Consider the following 20,546-nt stretch of genomic DNA (forward strand, 5'->3'; position numbering starts at 1 on the left):
AAGTTTAGCCTTGGAATTCAGGGGAATGGTGTTTTTAGGCAGGAGGAAAAAAATCTAGATTGGAGACTTGGAAAAAAAATGAGAGGTTGGGTAAGTAACCATGTGTGTGACTATCACGTCCCTGAACTGGGTTCCTGTAGTAATAGGAGCGGCTGGACTGCGTTCCCAGCACCCCGGCCGCCTGCTCGGCTAGCTTATGCCCCGAAATAACAACACACAAACTGTATTCATTTAAACACTGCTTGGCCCTTTAGCTCTAGCCCTTACTGGCTAATTCTGATATCCCGATCAACCCATCTCTAATAATCTGTAAGCACCGGTCTTACCGGGATGATTCTAGCCTAAGTCCATCCTGGGTCAGAGCTTCATCGCATGCATCTTCCCGGGAGCAGGGAGCATGGCATCTCTCTGAGGCGTCTGCTCCCGAGCGGAGAGCTGTGGAGTCTGAGCTCACTTCCTCTTCCTCCCAGCGTTCTGTTCTGTTTACTCTTCCTACCTATGTTCTAACCAATAAAATGGGCCAGGGCAGTTCCTTTATTAGCCAACGACCTTCCTCCATCAGGTTCCTCTCTTACTGTGCTCACAATAGACCATCTCAGAAGATTTACAAATATAAAAAATAAAATAAAATCCCCTACTCTTGATATACATTGGAATATTAACCATTTTCAAGCATGGGATTAGAGGTGTGGTCACAGTGAGGCCTCAAGGACAGCAATGACATAAAACAGAGAATAACTGATTTACAGGAGTCATTTCCATTTTATTTCTCCTTCTATTTCTAGGGTCAACGCAAGTATTTTTACAGTTGAATGGAATAGCAGCTTCTAAGAAATACAAAACAGATGCTGGAGGAAAACATCCCGGGTGAGTCAGGGTCTGCTTGCAATTTGCCATATACTTTTTTTTTATTGTAATTTTGACAGATTCCTGCATTCCCAATTCTGACCAGGCAGGACCAAGACTGTAGTAGATCTAAAAATGTCAAACTACATTTACTCCTAATCCTGAATGTTCTGTGGAAAGAAAAAAGCAAAGCAAAACAAAACAAAACAAAAAACAAACAAACAAAAAACCCTCTTGGCTGATCTCAAAAGAAATACTCTTAAGAAAAGGAACATATTCTTCCTGATTCACTTCTTTGAAAATAAACTACTTTGGTGTAAATATTAACCATATAAAACCAGCCTCTTGAAACAGAACTGAATCTAAATTCTCATAACTTTCTGTTTACTAAAGTTGTTCAGAAACTGGTAAACTTTTTTTTACATTTATAAAAATATAATGGCTTTGGAAAGTTACATTAGCCACAGTAAGTGTCACTTTCCCGGAAATCCTGGTAATGTTTCCATAGGCACTTAGCTCTATCACATTCTCTCTCTATGTAACTCTTTATTGATTCTTTGGGAATTTCCCATCATGCATCCCAATCCCGCTCACTTCCCAGTCCCCTCTCTCCATATCCTCTCCTCACCCCTGCAACATCCCCCTTACAAATCAATTAAAAACAAAACAACACAAACAAACAACAAGAACAAAAAACTTCACTCCTCCATCTTTCCCATCTTTCCAGCCTCTTCCTTCAACCTAGTGTTGCTGGGTGCTGTGGTGTGCCCCTCAGTACACCCTTTTCTCCAATCAGCCCCCCACAAAAATGTTCATTGCAAAGAGTCATTGGTATGGTTCAAGACCTCTGGCACACATCACCACTGGACCCTCGCCAAAACTCTTGTTGAATATCCTGCCTTTGCACCGAGTCAGGGAGATCCTGTGGTTATTGTTCTGCAGGACCAGTCTCTTCACACTCCAGCAGGCCACATATCTGGTAGACGCTAGGGTGGGCCAACTCAATGTTCAGGTGAGGGGCAGGACCCATGGTGAGGGGTGGGGTCAACTCTTCCACAGGTAGGGTGGCAGCTCTCTTTCTGCAGTGTCCAGTGAGGGGCAGGGCCAGCTCTCCCAGGGCCAGTGAGGGGCGGGGATGGCTCAGCACTGCCATCAGATTTCAATACACATGGTTCCTATGACCCCTGTGGCAACTATAGACATCATCATAGACCCCAGCTGCAGCAGGAACACGCACCTAGACATGGTCCTTGGCAGCAGTTTGGGTTCTAAACATTACCATGCCCCTGGTGGCAGCACAGGCCATTGAGATCACTATGGTGGCAACAAGGTCCTTGACACCAGTATGGTCTCAGGTAGCTGTCCAAACTCCAGCAATCCACACAGTCCTGGGTAGTAACAGGAAGCACAAGACATTTACCCAGACCCTGGCTGCTGCTGGACCATGGATCTAGACATGGCCCTAGGCAATAGCCCAGGCCCAGATGACACCATGACCCTGTGTGACAACACAGACCACACAGATTGGTAGGGCCCCAGTGGTGACATGACCCTCAGACACCAGCATTCCACAGGTTGTAGCCTAGACCCTGGGCATCTGTGTAGCCTTTGGTGGCACCATGGTCCATGGACATCAACACAGACTTGGGTGTGATAGGCCCACAGACAGACATCGTCCTCATCAGCAACCCGGGCTCAGATGTCACCATGGCCCCAGGAGGGAGTGCAGGCCACTCAGACACCAACATGGTCCCAGGTGGCAGCCCAGCCCCCTGGTATTGGCATGACCTTTAATGATATCAGGAGCCACGAAAATCAACCTAAAACCTGGCTATGGTAGGGCCACAAACACAGACAGGACCCTACCTGTAGTTCAGGCTCAGACATCACCATGGTTCCCAGGTTGGCAGCACAGGCCATCCAGATTAGCATAGCCCTGGGGGCAGCATGGCCCTTGGACACCAACACAGACTCTGGTGTCTGACCAGATCTCAGCCATCCACATGGCCTTCAGTGGTTACTGAAGTCATGGACATCAACACAGATCCTGACTGCTGGAGGGACACAGATCCAGACATGGCGCCTGGTAGTAGCTTGGACACAGATGGCATCATGTCCCCTGGTGGCAGCACAGGCTACTGAGATCAACATGGCCCCAATGGTGGCAGGATCCTTGACCCAAGCATCCCCATGGTCTTAGTGGCCACATGGTCATGTTAACACAGAATCTGGCGGCATAGGACCATGAACCCAGACATAGCCATAGGCAGCAGCCTGGTCCCAGATGGCAAGCAGTTCGCCAAAATCAGCCGATTCCTCACCACCCATGCTTCTTCAGAACTATCTCTTACCACAGCATGCGAACCATTCCATCATCTTTCTCCCCCATTTCTCCAGCATATACTGGCTCATCATAATGGCACCTACTTGGGCAGGCCCGTGTATGCCTTCAGCCAGCCCAGTCCATGAGGACCCAGGCTGCCCCATGGATGTCTTTCACCCACCTGAGCCACAGGATATCAGGCAGGCCCACTATATCACATTCTTAACATATTTGTGGTGTGCATTTTTGGAATAACATGTAATCTATGAAACTGATTAATAATTGATGTTCGATTTATAGTATGTACCTGGAATTTTATGTGTTTTGTGGAGAGCATAAAATGATTAAAATTGAGGAAATACAAAAATATAGCTAAGGGACTGGAGAAATGACTTGGTCGTTAAGAGCACTTGCTGGTCTTACGAAGGACCTGGGCTCAATTCCCAGCACCCACAGGGTGGCTCACAACTGTGTAATCTGATGTTCTCTTCTGGCCTCCCTGGCAACAGGTATACATCTCTATTTCCCCAGCATAAGGACTATAAATACATGTAACCATGTCCAGCTTTTCTGGCTTTTTTTTCCCATGTGAGTTTTAGAAATTGAATTCAAGTCCTCATTCTTACACTGAGTTATCTCCCCAACTCTGTGTTCCTCCATTTGTTTAGAAACATTTACAGTTCTTCTGTGCAGATGTCCTGCCGGAAATAAAAGATATAACCATGCATCAATTTTTTCTTTCTTTAGCTGCTTTATTGTAGATACTGATTATTATTTTGGGTAATGTAAAAAACAAAAGCATATACTGTTTCCAGTTTCTTGTTTCTATATTTACTTGTGAATGAAACATTTTTTCTGGGACACTGTTTTGTTTTCTCCTTCTGAGAAACCATCCCAAAACAGTAGATCATTGCAAGAATTGTTTCATTATTTTATGATTCTGGTGTATAAGCAGTGCTTAATGGATCAGCCAGTCTCTTATTCTTGGTCTCATAAAAGGCTGGGGCTGGCAAGTATCTAAGTATTTGAGAGGTTAATTAAGGAAGTTAAAATTTCAAGCACAGCAGGAGCTACATAGAAAACCCTGGACTCTGGAGCAGACCAGGTCTGAGGTACCTATTCTCAAAGTCAGATGGACTCTCAGTTCCTCCCATGTGATCTCTTCTGGCGCTTAATAAGCTTGGGTTTCCTTGTGCTGTGGTCATTTCAGTTAGTACCCCTTACCAGAGCACAAATCTGTTAGTTGCCAGACGTTCTCTAAACTTAGGCCTGGCCTAGTGCCTATGTTGCATTCTACTGGTTAAAGTCTCAGCCTAGCTTCACTGTGAGTGGGAACTCCAGGGTGAACCAGGAGACACAGTTCATTGAAAGTCATCTTTGGAGGCTACCTCTCACAACATTTTCCTTCAATGTTTAGGAAAGAAACTGTATAAACATTCAACCAAGTGTATTTCCCAATAAATAACCAAATAAGAGAAATGTGCAATTTGTTTCACATTTTGAAATATTGAAGTCTAGATACCCATCTAATTTGCCTATGATCTCTCCCAACAATGCCTCATTCCAATTCTTCCAGCATTGTAGTTTCTTCACTACAGGTTCTAGCATGAGTCTACTCTAAATTAAATGTTTCCAGATGTCTGAGAATCCCCAAGTCCAGAAAAAATTTAAAAAATGACCAACTTAGTCTATATGTTTGCATAGACTTACCGACTTGATAATCTTTAATTGCTGACTAAGAACACTAAAGAAAGATTCCAGGAGCTGGACTTAGAGCTCAATGGATATTGACACATGCTTAGCATATGTGAGGTCCTGGCTTCAGTACTGAGCAACAACAACAACAAACAAATACAAACCAAATTCAAACAAACAAACAAACCCACAGACCATCAATTATTATTCTTCATCCTTAAAGAAAAAATGTTTAATTTTTTAAAGCATAGTAAAGATTAAAAGATACTTTTTTAAAATCTAGTTCTGTTTTGTTTATAAAAACTTATTACATCTTTTAAAAGACTTTTCTTTGTTGGACAACATTTACGAACTTGCACAGTATATAATACTTCATTGATTGGCCTGTTCTCCTTACACCTAGGCGACGTTAGCCTTTGTCACTTCAGTTTTAGCTGTTTGTGTACTGCAAATGTGGTCATTACATCTTTATTTTTCTCACTTCGCTCTAAATCATGGAAACACCAAGGGATGACACTGGTTCTTGAACCCGGTGTTTAGGAATGGTTAGCCAATTCAATGTTATTAAACACTGTCAAGACCTTCTTTACTCTGAACCTACAAAATCATTTTACATATTTAATCCTTTAATCCCAGTACTTGGGAGTCCCATGCCTTTAATCCCAGCACTACAGAGGTGGAGACAAGAAGGGATATGGCTAGGCAGAGAGAGGAAAAAACGGTAAGAGGAGACAGGAGCTCAGTGCAGTCTGGAGATGCAGTCTGAGGAGGCAGTCTGAGGACAGCATCACCCCTTTGGGCTGAGCATCGGTAGAGATAAAAGGTCTCTCTAGTGGCTGGCTGCTCTGTTTCTCTGATCTCTCAGTTTTCTCCCCATAATATCTGATTCCAGGCTTCTATTAAGAACAATTAGAATCTGTGCTACACCTATCGATCATAAAATTAATCTTTCTCTTACAAGGAATCATTTAAATCGTTGCCGATGCAAACAATACAATGCATTGTTGGTTCTCCATTTGGATTGAACTATTGTTGGGAAATTGCTTCTGCCCCATTTTGGTTTCTTTATGACTAATGAGCAAGTAAGCAGTTATGATCTTGAGCACCTGTTTCCCCATCTGTGGTACAGGTATACTCATAATAGAGTTTGTTTGAAATTATTATATACATCTTTATTTCTATGTGTATGTGTATATGTCCATGCCTATATGCCATGTGTGTGGGAGTACCTTCAGAAGCCAGAAATGTCATATCGTCCAGATCTGGAGTTAGGTGGTTATGAGCTGCCTGAAATGGGTTCTAGGAACAAAACTCACAACTTCCAGAAGAGCAGCAAGTGCTTTTAACTTCAGTCCTTTGTTTAAGTTTTAATGAGATAATATATAAAGCTTATAAAGTAGCACCTAGTCCTTGGTAAGTTATTTGTATGAATCTTAAAATATTCGTAAGTTTCAATAATAGAGCATCATCCTCTATTACTTTTCATTCTTTGTAGCGATATTTCATTTGTATTTTAGTGAACAAAGCTTGCCTGAAGATTAGAATGCAAAACAGCCACACTAGTCAGCTATACAGACCAGACAGTGGTGGTCCATGTCTTTAATCCCAGCAGCCATACTAGTTAGCCAAAGAGGCCAGGCAGTGGTGGTGTATGTCTCTAATTCCAGCACTAGAGAGGAACATAAGGTGGGACATGACAGGAACTCACTCTTTTTTCAGTCTGAAGAATTCATAGAGGTAAGAGCTCTCTACTGGCTTGGCTGTTTTGTTTCCCTGATCTTCAGGTTGAATTTCAATTGCTGTCTCTGGGTTTTTATTATCATGCTACATTGTTTTTGTTTGTTTGTTTGTTTTTTCAAGACAGGGTTTCTCTGTGTATCTTTGGAGTCTGTCCTGGCACTTGCTTTGTAGACCAGGCTGGTTTTGAACTCACACAGATTTACCTGCCCCTGCCACCCAAGTACTGGGAATAAAGGCGTGCACCAACACCACCCAGCTTACTTTTTAAGTAAACAAGCCATGGTATGTTACAATCATCAGAATAGCTTTGTAGGTAAATACACATACACTTCAAATAGACTTCCAGTAGGTGAATTGTCAATAACTTCCCTTTATTGGATTCTTACTGCCTTAGCTATCTGCACTGTTTCGTGTGTTTCCAAATGGAAAACAACATAATGTTCAGTTCTCTCAGAGAAAAGAATCCTAAGAATACCTAAAAATGGTAATAAAGAACAAGCAGGGTTTAGGAAACTTATTTCAGGGAAACTGTGAGATTATTTTAAGCCCTATGCTTAAAAATAAATCTAATTCACATGACTGACTTGAAATACTGAGGCCAAGAAAAGTCACTGCAAAAGCATTTAATAAAATACCTGTCCCTGTTTTTTCTTGGCTATGATTTTCTGTGAAGGCTAACTTCCTAACTTCCTATCTTGATTGACACAGTGGACTTTATAGCTAAACAGGTTTTTTTTTCCTTTTTTTTTTTTTGATTTTCGAGACAGGGTTTCTCTGTAGTTTTTGGTGCCTGTCCTGGAACTAGCTCTTTTAGACCAGGCTGGTCTCGAACTCACAGAGATCCTCCTGCCTCTGCCTCCCGAGTGCTGGGAATAAAGGTGTGCGCCACCACCGCCCGGCGCTAAACAGTTCTTGTACCTAATAAAATGAAAAAAAAGAAATAAACATATTCAAACAATATAGTATTTTCCTAATCTCTGGCCACCATGATGATGTACTGTTTAGACACCATGCATTGCTTTTTATATAGACACATTTGGTTCATCTGTAGCATAATGTTCAACCTCCAGCAATCTTTCATTTGACTTATGATCAAACTCACGGATTGATTAGAAACAAATAGGGGTTGGACAGTGAAAAAGTATCAGAGATCTTTCACCCCACAGTCAATGAAGAAACTGAACCAGAAGGATATGCCCATTATTTTCCTATCCCACATTCACTGTGGCAAAACCACAATTCCAATTTTTACTAAATGATCCGAAGTTTAAACAGTAGCCTTATGAAAGCAAGACAGAACTAAAAGTTGATGTGAGAAAACGAATAGGAGTAGCTTAAAAACATTGATTTTTCCTGTTTAATTAAACTGCGTTAACTTCTATCGAGCCTATCTTCCAGAGTCAACATTTTAAGGCTCCCTTGACACACAAGGCTTGGGAACGCAGAGTGCCTGGTGATTTTTCCCAGTAAATCGTAAACAGACTCAGCGTGGTGGGGCTCAAGGAGAGCTGACCAGAGTGCTCTGGAAAATCCAAGCTCCGCTGGTGCTGAAATAACTCTCTTGTACCTACGGGACGAAAAGCATCCTCCTACCCAGTCAAAAGTATCCATCTCAGTGATAACAAGCGCCTTTTTTTCTTGTCAAAATTTTCCCGACCTAAGGCTAAGCAAGGCCCAGAGGAAGCAAAGCTGGGGCGCTTGCCAGCACCCCGACCAGAAGCAGGGAAAGGTCCACCTCCGTCCGGACCTCCACGGCAGCCCCGCCCCGCCCGGCCAGCCCCGCCCTCCCAGGCGCCTGCGCGCGTGCGCGCGCGAGACCCGGCCTGTTCCCCTTCCGAACGCCCGCGCCGCGCATGCGCACGGCGCACCGGCGGTCTCCGTTTGTTTGAACAGGAAGGCGGACATATTAGTCGGTCTCAGCGCTCCTCGCCCCACCCCCCAGGCATTCGCCTCCGCGACTCGCCCTTTTCCCAGCCCGACCGCAGCCCCTCCCAGGAGCTCCCGCATCAGCAGCCGCCCGGACCCCACGGTCGTCTTCCTCGCCCGGAGTCGTCTTCGGGCCGCCGACCTCGCCCTGCCCCGCCGGACACAGCGGTAGCAAGCCCAGCAACGACCGGTTAGAAATGGGAGCGTGAGCCTGGTCTGCGGGGGTCAGGTCTTGGCCGAGGCTCCTCGGCGCGTAGGGCCGGGCCGACAGGAACCAGGGATGCGGGGCTAGACCGCCTCCAGCGCCTTCGAGCGGAGCGGGGCCGGCCCGGGGCCCAGGCGGCGCGGCGGCGGCGGCGGCGGCAGCTGGCGCAGCTCCTCACCCGCCCTTCGCTTTCGCCTTTCCTCTTCGCCCTCCCTGGCTGCCCCGAGGGAGTCTCCACCCTGCTGCGCTCCCTCTTCCCGCCGCTGCCCTTCTCTGGACTGGGCCCCGCCATGGCGAAGGCTGCCGGGGCCCGCTAGGCTGAGGCGCCTCGCCGGAGCGACCCGGCGGCAGGCGACGGCGCTGTCGGCTGTCGCGAGGGGCTGCCGGGTGGGATGCGACTTTGGGCATCGGAGCGGCTGCGGGTCGCTGTCACCCCCAGCCTGGGGTCTGGAGAGCCGAAGTCCCCTCAGTGAGGGGGAAGAGGGGGAGCCGGGCACACCTGGTGACCCCGAGGTTCCGACTCTTCTGCCCCGCGGCTGCAAACCCCCCGCGGAGGAAGTTGGTTGAACTTGTTTTCCGCTGCGAAGGTATTGTACAAGTAGCAGCATCATGTCGACTGGGGACAGTTTTGAGACTCGGTTTGAAAAAATCGACAACCTCCTGCGGGATCCCAAATCGGAAGTGAATTCAGATTGTTTGCTGGTGAGTGCCGCTGTTTTCTCTGGGTTGCCTTGGGTTCCTCTTGTTTGCTGTCTGGTTAACTGCAACGAGTCTCAGGTGTGCATAGTCATCTTGGGAAGATGCCAGATTTCTCTTTGGAAGAATTTCGAAGTACTAGTAAACTTCATAATTCAAGCCTCTTTTTAGCTATTTCACTGGTTCTCAGCTAGCTTCTCTGAACTTAGGGTTTTGATTCCGCTTGTCAGTCCCTCAAAATTCTTAGAAACTGCTATTGCAGGTCGTTTCAGAACGTTAACACGTCAAAGTTTATAGTGTATAGTTTGGTGAATACGATTTTAGTTAGCATTAATCTTCCAGATTAATTTGACGATAGTATTGAAAAATCTACTTTCTATGTACAGAATTAGTTCCTAGGGATTTGAAATTTAGACTTGGAAATGATAATAGAGAATTGATACCGAGAAAGTGATTTTTAAGATAAAATTTTAGGTGTCTTGAGGCTAAAGAAACTTTGCTGAACGTTAAATGCAAACACCTAAGATTTTAGGCCAGCACAAGGTTGATGGCTTTTGAAATATTGTTAGTAAATATATCTCACATATATTAATAACTCTTTTTGATGGCAGTGAACTTACTATTACCATTTAAAAAATGTTTTAAAGTTCGTAGGTCACAAAAAGTCAAAATCCAACCTAAAAATTGACAAGTCGTTGATAGCAAATACAATTATTTGTAAATAATTGACATTTGAGCACTGCCAATACAGTTACCAACAGAATTTTCCCGATTACTACTAGACATTATATTTTACTACTCTTTCAGTTCAAACAAAATTACTTGATCTCTAAAATCATGTTTTAGTGACTATATGGACATGGGAGTCTCAGAGAATTATCTTTGTATACTCATAGTTTGGATATTTAAGAATAATAGAATAATACCATTCAGAGAGATGACATTTTAAAATCTCACATTGAATGAGGAAATTTTGTAGGTTAAAAATGTGTATTTCAGTTATTCTAAACATTTCTGTACAGTTTTAACTGAGTAAGGTTTCTCACCAAAGCTTTCAGAATTGCCCTAAGCATACTTGACTAAAATGAGAGGGTGTGGGTAATGTGTTTGGAGTGTTTCACCCACATTATAGATTCTCTTTCATACTGAGAAACAAGGTTGATGCATAAGAAATTTGAATTTTTTATTGAATGATAAAAGTAATTAGAATACTTATCTAATGTATTCCACATTTTATATGTCTTTAAATATTTACTGAAATTGTGTCCTGGGTTTTATTATTGTTTTTGTTAGTAGTCCTGCCATTTTTAACCCAGCACATGATAGACAAGCACTCCACCATAGAGGTGTTCCCCCTGTTATGAAGTAGATTATAAGGAGAGTTTAGGAGCTTGTTTGTATTTTTATTGCTTGTTTTCTCTTTTGTTACGGTATCATTTGGTAGGTACCTGATAGAGTTGTGGAGCGTACAAGGAGATAAATACATGTTATATGGACTCTTGAGAGTTGAATCCACTTAGGAAAACACTTTAATATACACAGAAACAAAGAAAAACAGTTTACAGATTGAGAAAACAACTGGTTAATTCCAAATGACTATTTAGTGTCCTTCAGTCATCTGTCTGTATCATGAAAACTGAAGGTTGCTGTGAGTTCAGAGTGCCAAAGTGTGCTTTCTGATGAATAGGCTACCGATTTGAGGACAGCATAGAAGATGGGTGCATCCATGGCTGCTGTGGCATGTTTAGAGAAACAAGATAGAGTTGGAAGGATAGTGGGGTTAGATTTGTCAGATTGGAGTGCACTTACGGCTGTCAGAAGATTAATCTAGGCAAGACCCGGGATAAAGTGAGATCGGAGCATTTTAAGAGTGCTATGATAGTCTACTGACAGTTGGAATCCCAAGCTAGGATATGAAAATGAGGAAGGAAGAATTGATAGAACTTAATTGACAGTTTAAGAGGAGAAGGGAGAACAAGAGAGGCATTTAGTCAAATGACTCCAAAAACGTTGAGTCTGAGTTACATTGAAAATGGTGAAGATAATCAGGTTTTGAAATCGCTTAAGAAAAATAGCTCTCAGATGTATTTTAAATGTGCTGAATTTGACAGGATAGTGAGATGAGAGAGAAGAAAGGGTCTGAAGACTATTGGAGATGTGGAGTTAAACTTATAATAAAGGATAGTGATTTGGGAATCATTTACATAAAGTCGAAACTGATATAACGAAAAGGAATAACATAGAGAGAGATCTAAGGGTGAAAGATAAAGGTTGAATAAAAAGGAAGAGTCAAAGAAGCAAGCACTCTAGGTCCTCTGCGTTAAGGTAGCCAAGTAGCTTTAGGAGTACAGACTTTAAAGAAACGTTTGGAGAATTAATATTGAATGGACAGATTTGATTACTTTCTGTTGTAATCTTACAATCTTGATCTTTTTAAAATTCCATTATTGAAGGTGACTTGAAATTTTATTATCAGGTCACCCTGAACTTTAAAGATGGGGATTTTGTTTGGAAGCAGAAATCCTTTTTCCAGTTTTATAGTGTCTAGCATGAATTTTCTTTGTACAATATTTTGTGTTTATCATTGGGCATTCATTCATTGATTCACTCATTCATTCACTTACTCTACTATTCGCAGTGACTTATGTCACTACATTTTTCAATGTATTTGTAACTGCTTTGTATGGAATTTGGACCTGTTTTAGATGGGAGGTTTAACACTCCTTTTTCCTTGGTTGCTTCTCTAGCTTTGAATGTATGTGAGCTGTGTACATATAGGTACTGTTAGAGACCAGAAGAAGGGTGTCACCTCCTGGAGCTGGAGTTACTGGTGGCTGTGAGTCACCTGTTTGAGAACTGTGAACTGAACTGGTGTCTTCTGTAAGAGCAACAAGAGCTTTTAACTGCTCTCCAGCCTCTGTCTAGATCATTTTAATCCTTGGTGACTTGTCATTCTAGTCTTTTAGCATCTCTTTAAATAGGTTGTGGCATTGTTTGCTTCTGGATCCAGTTTTCAGTAATGAAAGCTCTCAAACCTTTTGGTTTCACAACAGTTTGCTAGCAAATGTCTTTAAATCTAACTTTATCCAGAAAACACTTATTTGGGACAGTAATAATGTTATCATTTATACAATAATACCTTGAAGAAATGCTGGTAAGTGGCTGTCCAACCTTTTTTTTTAAGAACATGACTTTCTTTTTGTTTCCTTCTAACTGGTGAAGTGTAAGATGGGTGGGTAAAGGGGAAGGGCGATTTGTGTTATTTACAACCTTCTCTCACTGTTGTGTTCCTTAGTACATATTTGTTACAAATTTTTTCTCATTAGTCAATTTTTTTTTCAGAATGTGGAAAGCAATTGTAAAAATATTGTATGCTGGTTTTCATTTTTCTTATGTAAAATTCTCTTTTTTTGTATTTTTAACTAGTGCTTTCCCCATCTTTTCATTTTAGATTTATTTTTCTTCTCTTTGCCTTATTCTTTGCCTTGAATGTGATGGATAATGCATTCCAAACTTGAAGCATCAATTCCTTAGCACTCTTTTCATTATCTGTAAATCTTTTTATATACATATTTATTAATATTGTGTGTGTGTATGTCTGTGTTTGTACTTGTCATGTAGATGTCAGAAGACAACTTTGTGTAGTTAGTTCTTTTTGGCCACCTTTATGCGTGTGCTGGGGGAGTGACTCAGGTTACCAGGTTTGTGCTTTACGCATCTTTATTGACTGAGCCATCTAGTTTGCTCTTTATTCTTTTATTTACTCCAAATTTTAAATATTCAACTGGCTTTTAGACCTCTTCGCTTAGACATATTATCACCTAGATTTCTATATTCTAAAATAAATTATTTGTGTTGTTAATATCACTACTATCTCTGCCACTAAACTGGACATTTTGTTGTCAAGTTTTTGGCAATACTATTCCATGCATTTGAGTTTTTACAAAAGACTTAGAGTAGAATTTGAGGGTCTAGATTGCTGCATAATCTCCATCCTCTTACCAGTTAGGTTAATCACATTTGAGAATATGCTACCGTTGGTGGAATGAAAAGACTTGAGATAATTCTTTGCACCTCATACTGACTCTGTGTGTCAACTGATTGTCAAAGCTATGTGCCTACTGTTGTTCATAGATAGCTGTGTGCCTATTAGTACTAATGATTTCAAGTTTATGGGTTTAATTATTAGTAGTAGTACATATGATTGGTTTGGAGCAAACCTTTTTCCTTAGCCTGTTGTTAATCTCTGTTCTATTTCTATGAGAAGATACCATGACCAAGGCAACTTTTATAAAAGAAAGTATTTAATTGGGGCCTTGCTTACAGTTTCAGAGCCCATTATCATCATGGTGGGGAGCATAGAAGCAGGCTATGTCCTGATCTTCAAGCAGAGAGAGACACACACATACACTGGGCCTGGCATGGACTTTGAGAAGTCAAAGCCCACCCCAGTGACACACCTTCTCTAACAAGGCTACACCTCCTAACCCTTCACAAATAATGCCACTCCCAGTGACCAAGCATATATGAGCTTATGGGGGATCATTCTTATTCAAACCACCACAGGATCTAACTTTGATGTAGCCTCAAGCAATGAAATTCTTACTTCAGCCTTGCAAACATGCATAGTTTATACTAGACTGTTCTGATGATTGTTAGCTTATTGCAAGGACATTAAAAACAAACTAGTCTTCTATTTCATTTAAACACTTAGTAAATGTTTCTGTAGCGCTAAATGTGAATTCAAATCTAGGCCTGGTCAAGTGTGAGTTGGAGGGTTTTTTTTGTTTCTTTGGGATAGGATTTCTCTGTATATTCCTGACTGTCCTGGAGGGTTTTAGGTGAGTTATTTTAAGCCTGAAAAGCTCATTTCAAGATTTAAGCTTAAAGAAAATTGTTATGAAAATTAAATATTATAAATTATGATATGTATAGTGGTCAGTAACCTGTTACTTGGTAGCTGTTACTGTCATTTTGTAGTATTTCTGGTACATTGTTTTCCTTAAGTGCAGAGTAATTTACAATCTAGATATGTATTGTTGAAACATCCAAACCAAATGTAACTGAAAATGTAGATATTAGATGCATTTAACTAGGAGAAGGGTTTTTGGAGATTGTTTACTCAGTTATGTTTTATTTTGTAGTTATGGGTTTTAATTCCGGGAACTTGCACATGTGTGAAAATGCTTTACCTCTGAGTTATATCTCCAGCCCCTTAGTCAGAATTTATAATATACTTGCGGTGATTGGAATAGGAATGTCCCCCTTCGGCTCATCATATGTTTGAATGCCTGGTCATTTGGGAGTAGTGCTATTTGAGAGGGATTAGGAGGCATGGCCTTGTTTGAGGAAATGTGTCACTGAGGGTAGGCTTTGAGGTTTCAAAAAGCCCACTTCAAACCCATAGACTCTCTTCCTGCTGCATTTGGATCCAGATGTAGAACTCTGGGCTACCATCCCTGCCTACCTTCTGCCATGCTCCTCACCATGAGGATAATGGACTTAAACCTTTGGAACTGTAAGCAAACTACAGTTAAATGCTTTCTTTTTTTTTTTTTTTTTTTTGAGTTTTTTTTTATTTATTTATTTTATTTTATTTATTTTTTTTTAATTTATTTATTTATTAAGGATTTCTGCCTCCTCCCCGCAACCGCCTCCCATTTCCCTCCCCCTCCCCCAATCAAGTCACCCTCCCTCATCTGCTCTAAGAGCAATAAGGGTTCCCTGACCTGTGGGAAGCCCAAGGACCGCCCACCTCTATCCAGGTCTCCTAAGGTGAGCATCCAAACTGCCTAGGCTCCCCCAAAGCCAGTACGTGCAGTAGGATCAAAAACCCACTGCGATTGTTCTTGAGTTCTCAGTATTCCTCATTGTCCTCTATGTTCAGCTAGTCCGGATTTGTCCCATGCTTTTTCAGACCCAGGCCAGCTGGCCTTGGTGAGATCCCGATAGAACATCCCCATTGTCTCAGTGTGTGGGTGCACCCCTCGCGGTCCTGAGTTCCTTGCTCGTGCTCCGTCTCCTTCTGCTCCTGATTTGGACCTTGAGATTTCTGTCCCGTGCTCCTCTGTCTCTGTCTTTTATATGAGTTGTATTGGTCATGGTCTCTTCACAGCAACAGAATACTGACTGTCTTAGTTAGGGTTTTTATTACTGTGAAGAGACACCATGACCACAACAACTCTTAAGGAAAACATTTAATTGCGACTGGCTTACAATTCAGAGATTCAGTCCATTATCATCACAGCAGGAAGCATGGTGGCAGGAATGGCAGGCATGGTGTTGAAGTAGTTGAGAGTTCTACATCTTGATCTGCATGCAGCTGGAAGTGAACTGTCTCCCTGAGTATGGCTTGAATATATATAGAATTGATAGAAGGATAGAATTGACTTCTGCTAGTTGTCCTCTGACCTCCAGATGTGGTATGTGCTCCTGCCCACAAACTGTCTTAGTCACTGTTCTCTTGTAGTGAAGAGATACCATGACCATAGCAACTCTTATAAGAGAAAGCATTTAATTGGGCTTGTTTACAGTTTCAGAGGTCTAGTGAATCTTCCTGGCAGGAAGCATGGTGGCGGGCATGGCAGGCATGGTATTGGGATGTAGTTGAGAGCCTCACCCTGATCTGCAGGTAAGAGAGAAAGAGACTGGGTCTGGCATGGGCTCTTGAAACCTCAAAACCCATTCCAAGTGACACTTCTTCCAGCTAGACCACACCTCTTAATCCTTTTCAAGTGGTGCCATTCCCTGAAAACTAACCATTCAAATATATGAGCCTATGGGGGCCATCCTTATTGAAATGACCATATATACAGATACAAAATAAGTAGTTGTACATATTTTAAAAAGATGAACATCTGCGTAGTGCTGAGTACATCATAGGAAATGGTAATTTTTAAAAACATGTTATTGACATGATATAGTGAAAAGAACACTGGACTGAACATTCAAAGCATTTTCATAGTTTTTTGTTACTTACTAAGTCTTGTAACGAATTAAATTTTTGTCAGTTTCTTTTTTGTAGAATGATGAAGAGTTGGGTCAAATAGTTATTGATGTCCTCTGTATCTGTATAGTCTATGAGTCATTACAGTTTTTAAATTATCCTTGGGATGGAAGAGATATCTTAGCAGTTTCAAGAGCACATGTTGCTCTTGCAAAGGACCCAGCTACTAGCATTCAAATTGTGGTTCATAACCATCTGTAACTCTAGTTCCAAGAGATTTGACACCTTCTTCTGACCTCTTGAGGGCACCAGTTACATATATAGTACATATACATACATGCAGGTAAAACAGTTGTACACATAAAATAAATCTGAAAAATTGAAAATTTATTGTTGGTTTATTAGTTTGGAAATAAAGTTTGCACAGTTCAGTGGTATTGGGGTAGACATACAACTATAAGAACTACCTTTGGGTCATGCTGATTTTGGAAGTAGGTCTTAAACTGACTTTAATTGTTAGACTTGGCACTTGGTTTTATGTTTTATAACTTATTTTTTTATAACTCTATGGTACTGATTCTCAACCTTTCTAATGATCCTATACTACAATTCTCATGCTGTGGTGACCCCCAGCCATAAAATTATTTTCGTTGCTACTTCATAACTGAAAGTTTGCTATTGTTGTGAGTCATAAATGTAAATATCTGTGTTTTTTGATGTTCTTAGGCAACACCTATGAAAGGGTCATTTGATGTCCTGCTCCCCAAAGGGGTTGTGATCCACATGTTAAGAACTGTTGATCTAAGGGTTTGTGCTTTTTGAACAGAAATTATAATCAAGATAATTGCTTTTATATCCACTATAATAATATGTGTAGCTCTGAGTGGTGGTACAAATTTGTAATCTTAGCACTTAGGATGTAGAAGTAGTCCAAAGTCATCTTCAGCTACATTGTGAGTTTAAGGGCAGCCTGACCTACAGGAGATCCTATCTCAAGATAAAAAATAAAAACAGATAAAAACATCCTCCCCATGTGTGAGTGAGTAAAATATGTATATATATATATATATATATATATATATATATATATATATATATATATATTATTTTTGTAAAACATAGCTCTTTTCTGTTTGGGATTATGAAATACAAAGTGTACTTTTCTTGTAATTGCTGAGTGATTAGCAGGAGACTAGGTACTCAGATTAAAGTCTGATATTGTAGAGAGCCAAGAGGTTATCTTTACTTTGGTCATAATTTAAAAGGTTGGCTAACTTCCAGTAATACTTTCTCTATTAAACTGAAACAATGGGTCATATTAACATCTTTTTCTCTTTGCTGTCATTCAGTCATACTCAGTGTTGGAACTAAAAGGCAATGGGGACACTATAGTGAGGTAAAAGCAAATAGGGGTCCTGCTTTTATGGAATTCATAATTGTAGGGAAAAGATTAACTAAATGTCACATTAAAATAGTTGAAAGGGAGATAAGGTATGTAAGATCCATGCTTTTACTTTAAGGTTTGGTATATATATTTTAAGACTTGTGATAAAGCTGTCTTGAGTGTTGTCTTAGGGCTTCTATTGCTGTGAAGAGTTACCATGACCACAGCAATTTTTATAAAGGAAAACATTTAATTGAGGTGGCAACTTAGAGATCAGAGGCTCAGTCCATTATCATGGGGAGCATAGTGGCATGCAGATAGACATGGTGCTGGCTGCATCTTGATCAGAAGGCAGCAGGAAGTGGACTGTGACACTGGATGGGATCTAGCATAGGAAACCTCAAAACCCACCCCCACAGTGACATACTTCTTCCAACAAGACCATGTCTACTCCAACAAAGCTACACTTCCTAGTACTGCCACTCCCTATGAGTTTATGGGGGCCAGTTACATTCAAACTACCACATTCCACACTCTGGCCCCCATAAGCTTTTAAACAATATAACGCAAAATGCATTTAGTTCAACTTCAAAAGTCCCCATAGTCTATCACAGTCTCAACAACGTTTAAAAGTTCAAAGTCTTTTCTGAGACTCATGGCAATCTCTTAACTGTAATCGCCTGTAAAATCAAAGAGCAGATCACATACTTCCAACATGTAGTGACACAAGATATTCATTACCATTCCAGAACATAGGGAAGGAAGCACAGTGAGGAAACAACCAATACAAGACCGAAAACCAGCTGGACAAACTCCAAACTCAGCATCTCCATGTCTAGTGTCAGAATACTCTTCAGATCTCCAACGCCATTCAGCTTTGTTGCCTGCAACACACTTGTTTCTTTCTCGTGGGCTGGTTCCACTCCCTGTTAGTGGCTGTCTTTGGCAGGTATCCTACGATTCTGGCATCTCTAACATTTTGAGAAGGCTTCACACAGTGGGCTCTTTACTAGGTAGGCCTCCTTTCAGATACACCCCTGACACATGCCTAGCCTCAGTGGCTTTCCTTACTCTTGGGGAGCAAATTTCATCTGTCCTTAACTCTAAAGCCAGAACTTTGTGGCTGACGCTGCCAAATTCTGCTGCATGCTGGGACTGGAACATTGTTCAATTACATCTTCACCAGCTTTCTGTTTTTGATTGTTACCTTTACTGCCTAAGCCTGACTGTTCTTTTTTTTTCTATTTATTTATTTATTTATTTGTTTGTTTGTTTGTTTATTTATACACACACACACACACACACACAATATTCTGTCTGTCTGTATGCCTGCAGGTCAGAAGAGGGCATCAGACCTCATTACAGATGGTTGTGAGCCACCATATGGTTGCTGGGAATTGAACTCAGGACCTCTGAGCCATCTCTCCAGCCCAGCCTGACTGTTCTTGAATTTGATCTGTAGACCAGTCTGGCCTCAATCTCAGAGATCTGCCAGTCTCTGCTTTCTGAGAGCTGGGATTAAAAATGTGCGCCACTACACCCAGATCTAAGCTTTCTTTAATTTGTTTTCACAGGTTGGAGACTTAGTTGGGTAGTGTCTTGCCCTGAGGTCACCACTCCCCTTCATTCCTTTTCTTAACTTGTTTATCTCCTTGTACAGAGGATTTAGCTCTATACCACTTTCTAGTGCCCTTTTCCCCCTCAAATATTTTTCCTTGCTCAGCTTGCTTCTTTTCATTACGTATCTTCATTAGACTTACCACTAATATCTACATGACAGAGTCCATACTAGGCTGTTTTGAGATTTCTTCCAACGAAATTAATCCAAAACTCTTCACTTTAGCCTCAGACAGATACTTAAGACAAGGGCAAAGGGCAGCTACTTCCTATACCAAAATATCACAGGAAATATTTCTAGACAGCATACTGAAATTCTTCTCTGAAACCTCTTGAGGTAGCCATCCACAATTCATCAAACCACACTTACCACCACTGTCTTCCATACTCCTACTAGTATGGCCCATTAAGCTTTAAGTATGACCCATCAAACATGCTTTCCTAACCCAAAGTACCAAAGTCCTTATTACTCCACACAATAACGTGGTCCAGCATATCACAACAATATCCAGTTCCTGGAATCAACTGCTGCCTTAGTTAGGGTTTCTATTGTTGTGAAGAGACACCGTGACCATGGCAACAATTATAAGGGAAAACTTTTAGTTAAGGTGATGGCTTACAGTTCAGAGGTTTCAATTCATATGGTGGGAAGCATGGCATCATGCGGGCAGACACATGGCACTGGTTAATCTTGATCAGAAGGCAACGGGGTGATCTGGGATACTGGGTGTGGCTTGAGCATATGCAGTATCTCAAAGCCCATTCCTAGAGTGACAATAGGTCATGCCTATTGCAACAAAGCCACACCAAAATAGTGCCACTCCCTATGAGTTTATATGGCCAATTACATCCAAACTTCTAAAAGTGTATAATTTTCATATACGAGTCTGTGGTTTTTTTTAATCAGATTCACCTGAGGAACTTGTTTAAAAATAGATTCTGGGCTTTTCCCTAGGCAAACAAAAATCAGAATATTTGGGGATGATTTCTAGAATTTTTCATGATATGTTAGGTTCTTAGATGCACTCAAGCTGCAAAACTAGTTCTGGTGAGGGGGAGGAATACTATATTTGAGTTTAGTTTGGTAATTTTATAATGAAAATTTCAAACATATAGAAGATAATGTAGCTCTGTTGCCCAGTATTTGCATTTCTCAGTATTTTATGTT

General features: G+C 41.3%; 1 protein-coding gene across 3 annotated transcripts in view; it reads left to right on the forward strand.

The window, feature by feature from the left end:
* Window positions 1-9,281: 9,281 nt before the first annotated feature.
* Rock1 (Rho associated coiled-coil containing protein kinase 1) overlaps window positions 9,282-20,546 on the forward strand; it is a 123,736-nt gene continuing 112,471 nt past the window's right edge. For all 3 annotated transcript variants that reach the window (XM_075969335.1, XM_075969336.1, XM_075969337.1), the window contains exon 1: window positions 9,282-9,437. In XM_075969335.1, the coding sequence (XP_075825450.1) occupies window positions 9,345-9,437 (93 nt within the window). In that variant the 5' untranslated portion in view covers window positions 9,282-9,344. The remainder of the gene's footprint in view (window positions 9,438-20,546) is intronic.

This window comes from Microtus pennsylvanicus, chromosome 4, assembly GCF_037038515.1.
Source record: "Microtus pennsylvanicus isolate mMicPen1 chromosome 4, mMicPen1.hap1, whole genome shotgun sequence".
Classification (NCBI taxonomy): Eukaryota; Metazoa; Chordata; class Mammalia; order Rodentia; family Cricetidae; genus Microtus; species Microtus pennsylvanicus.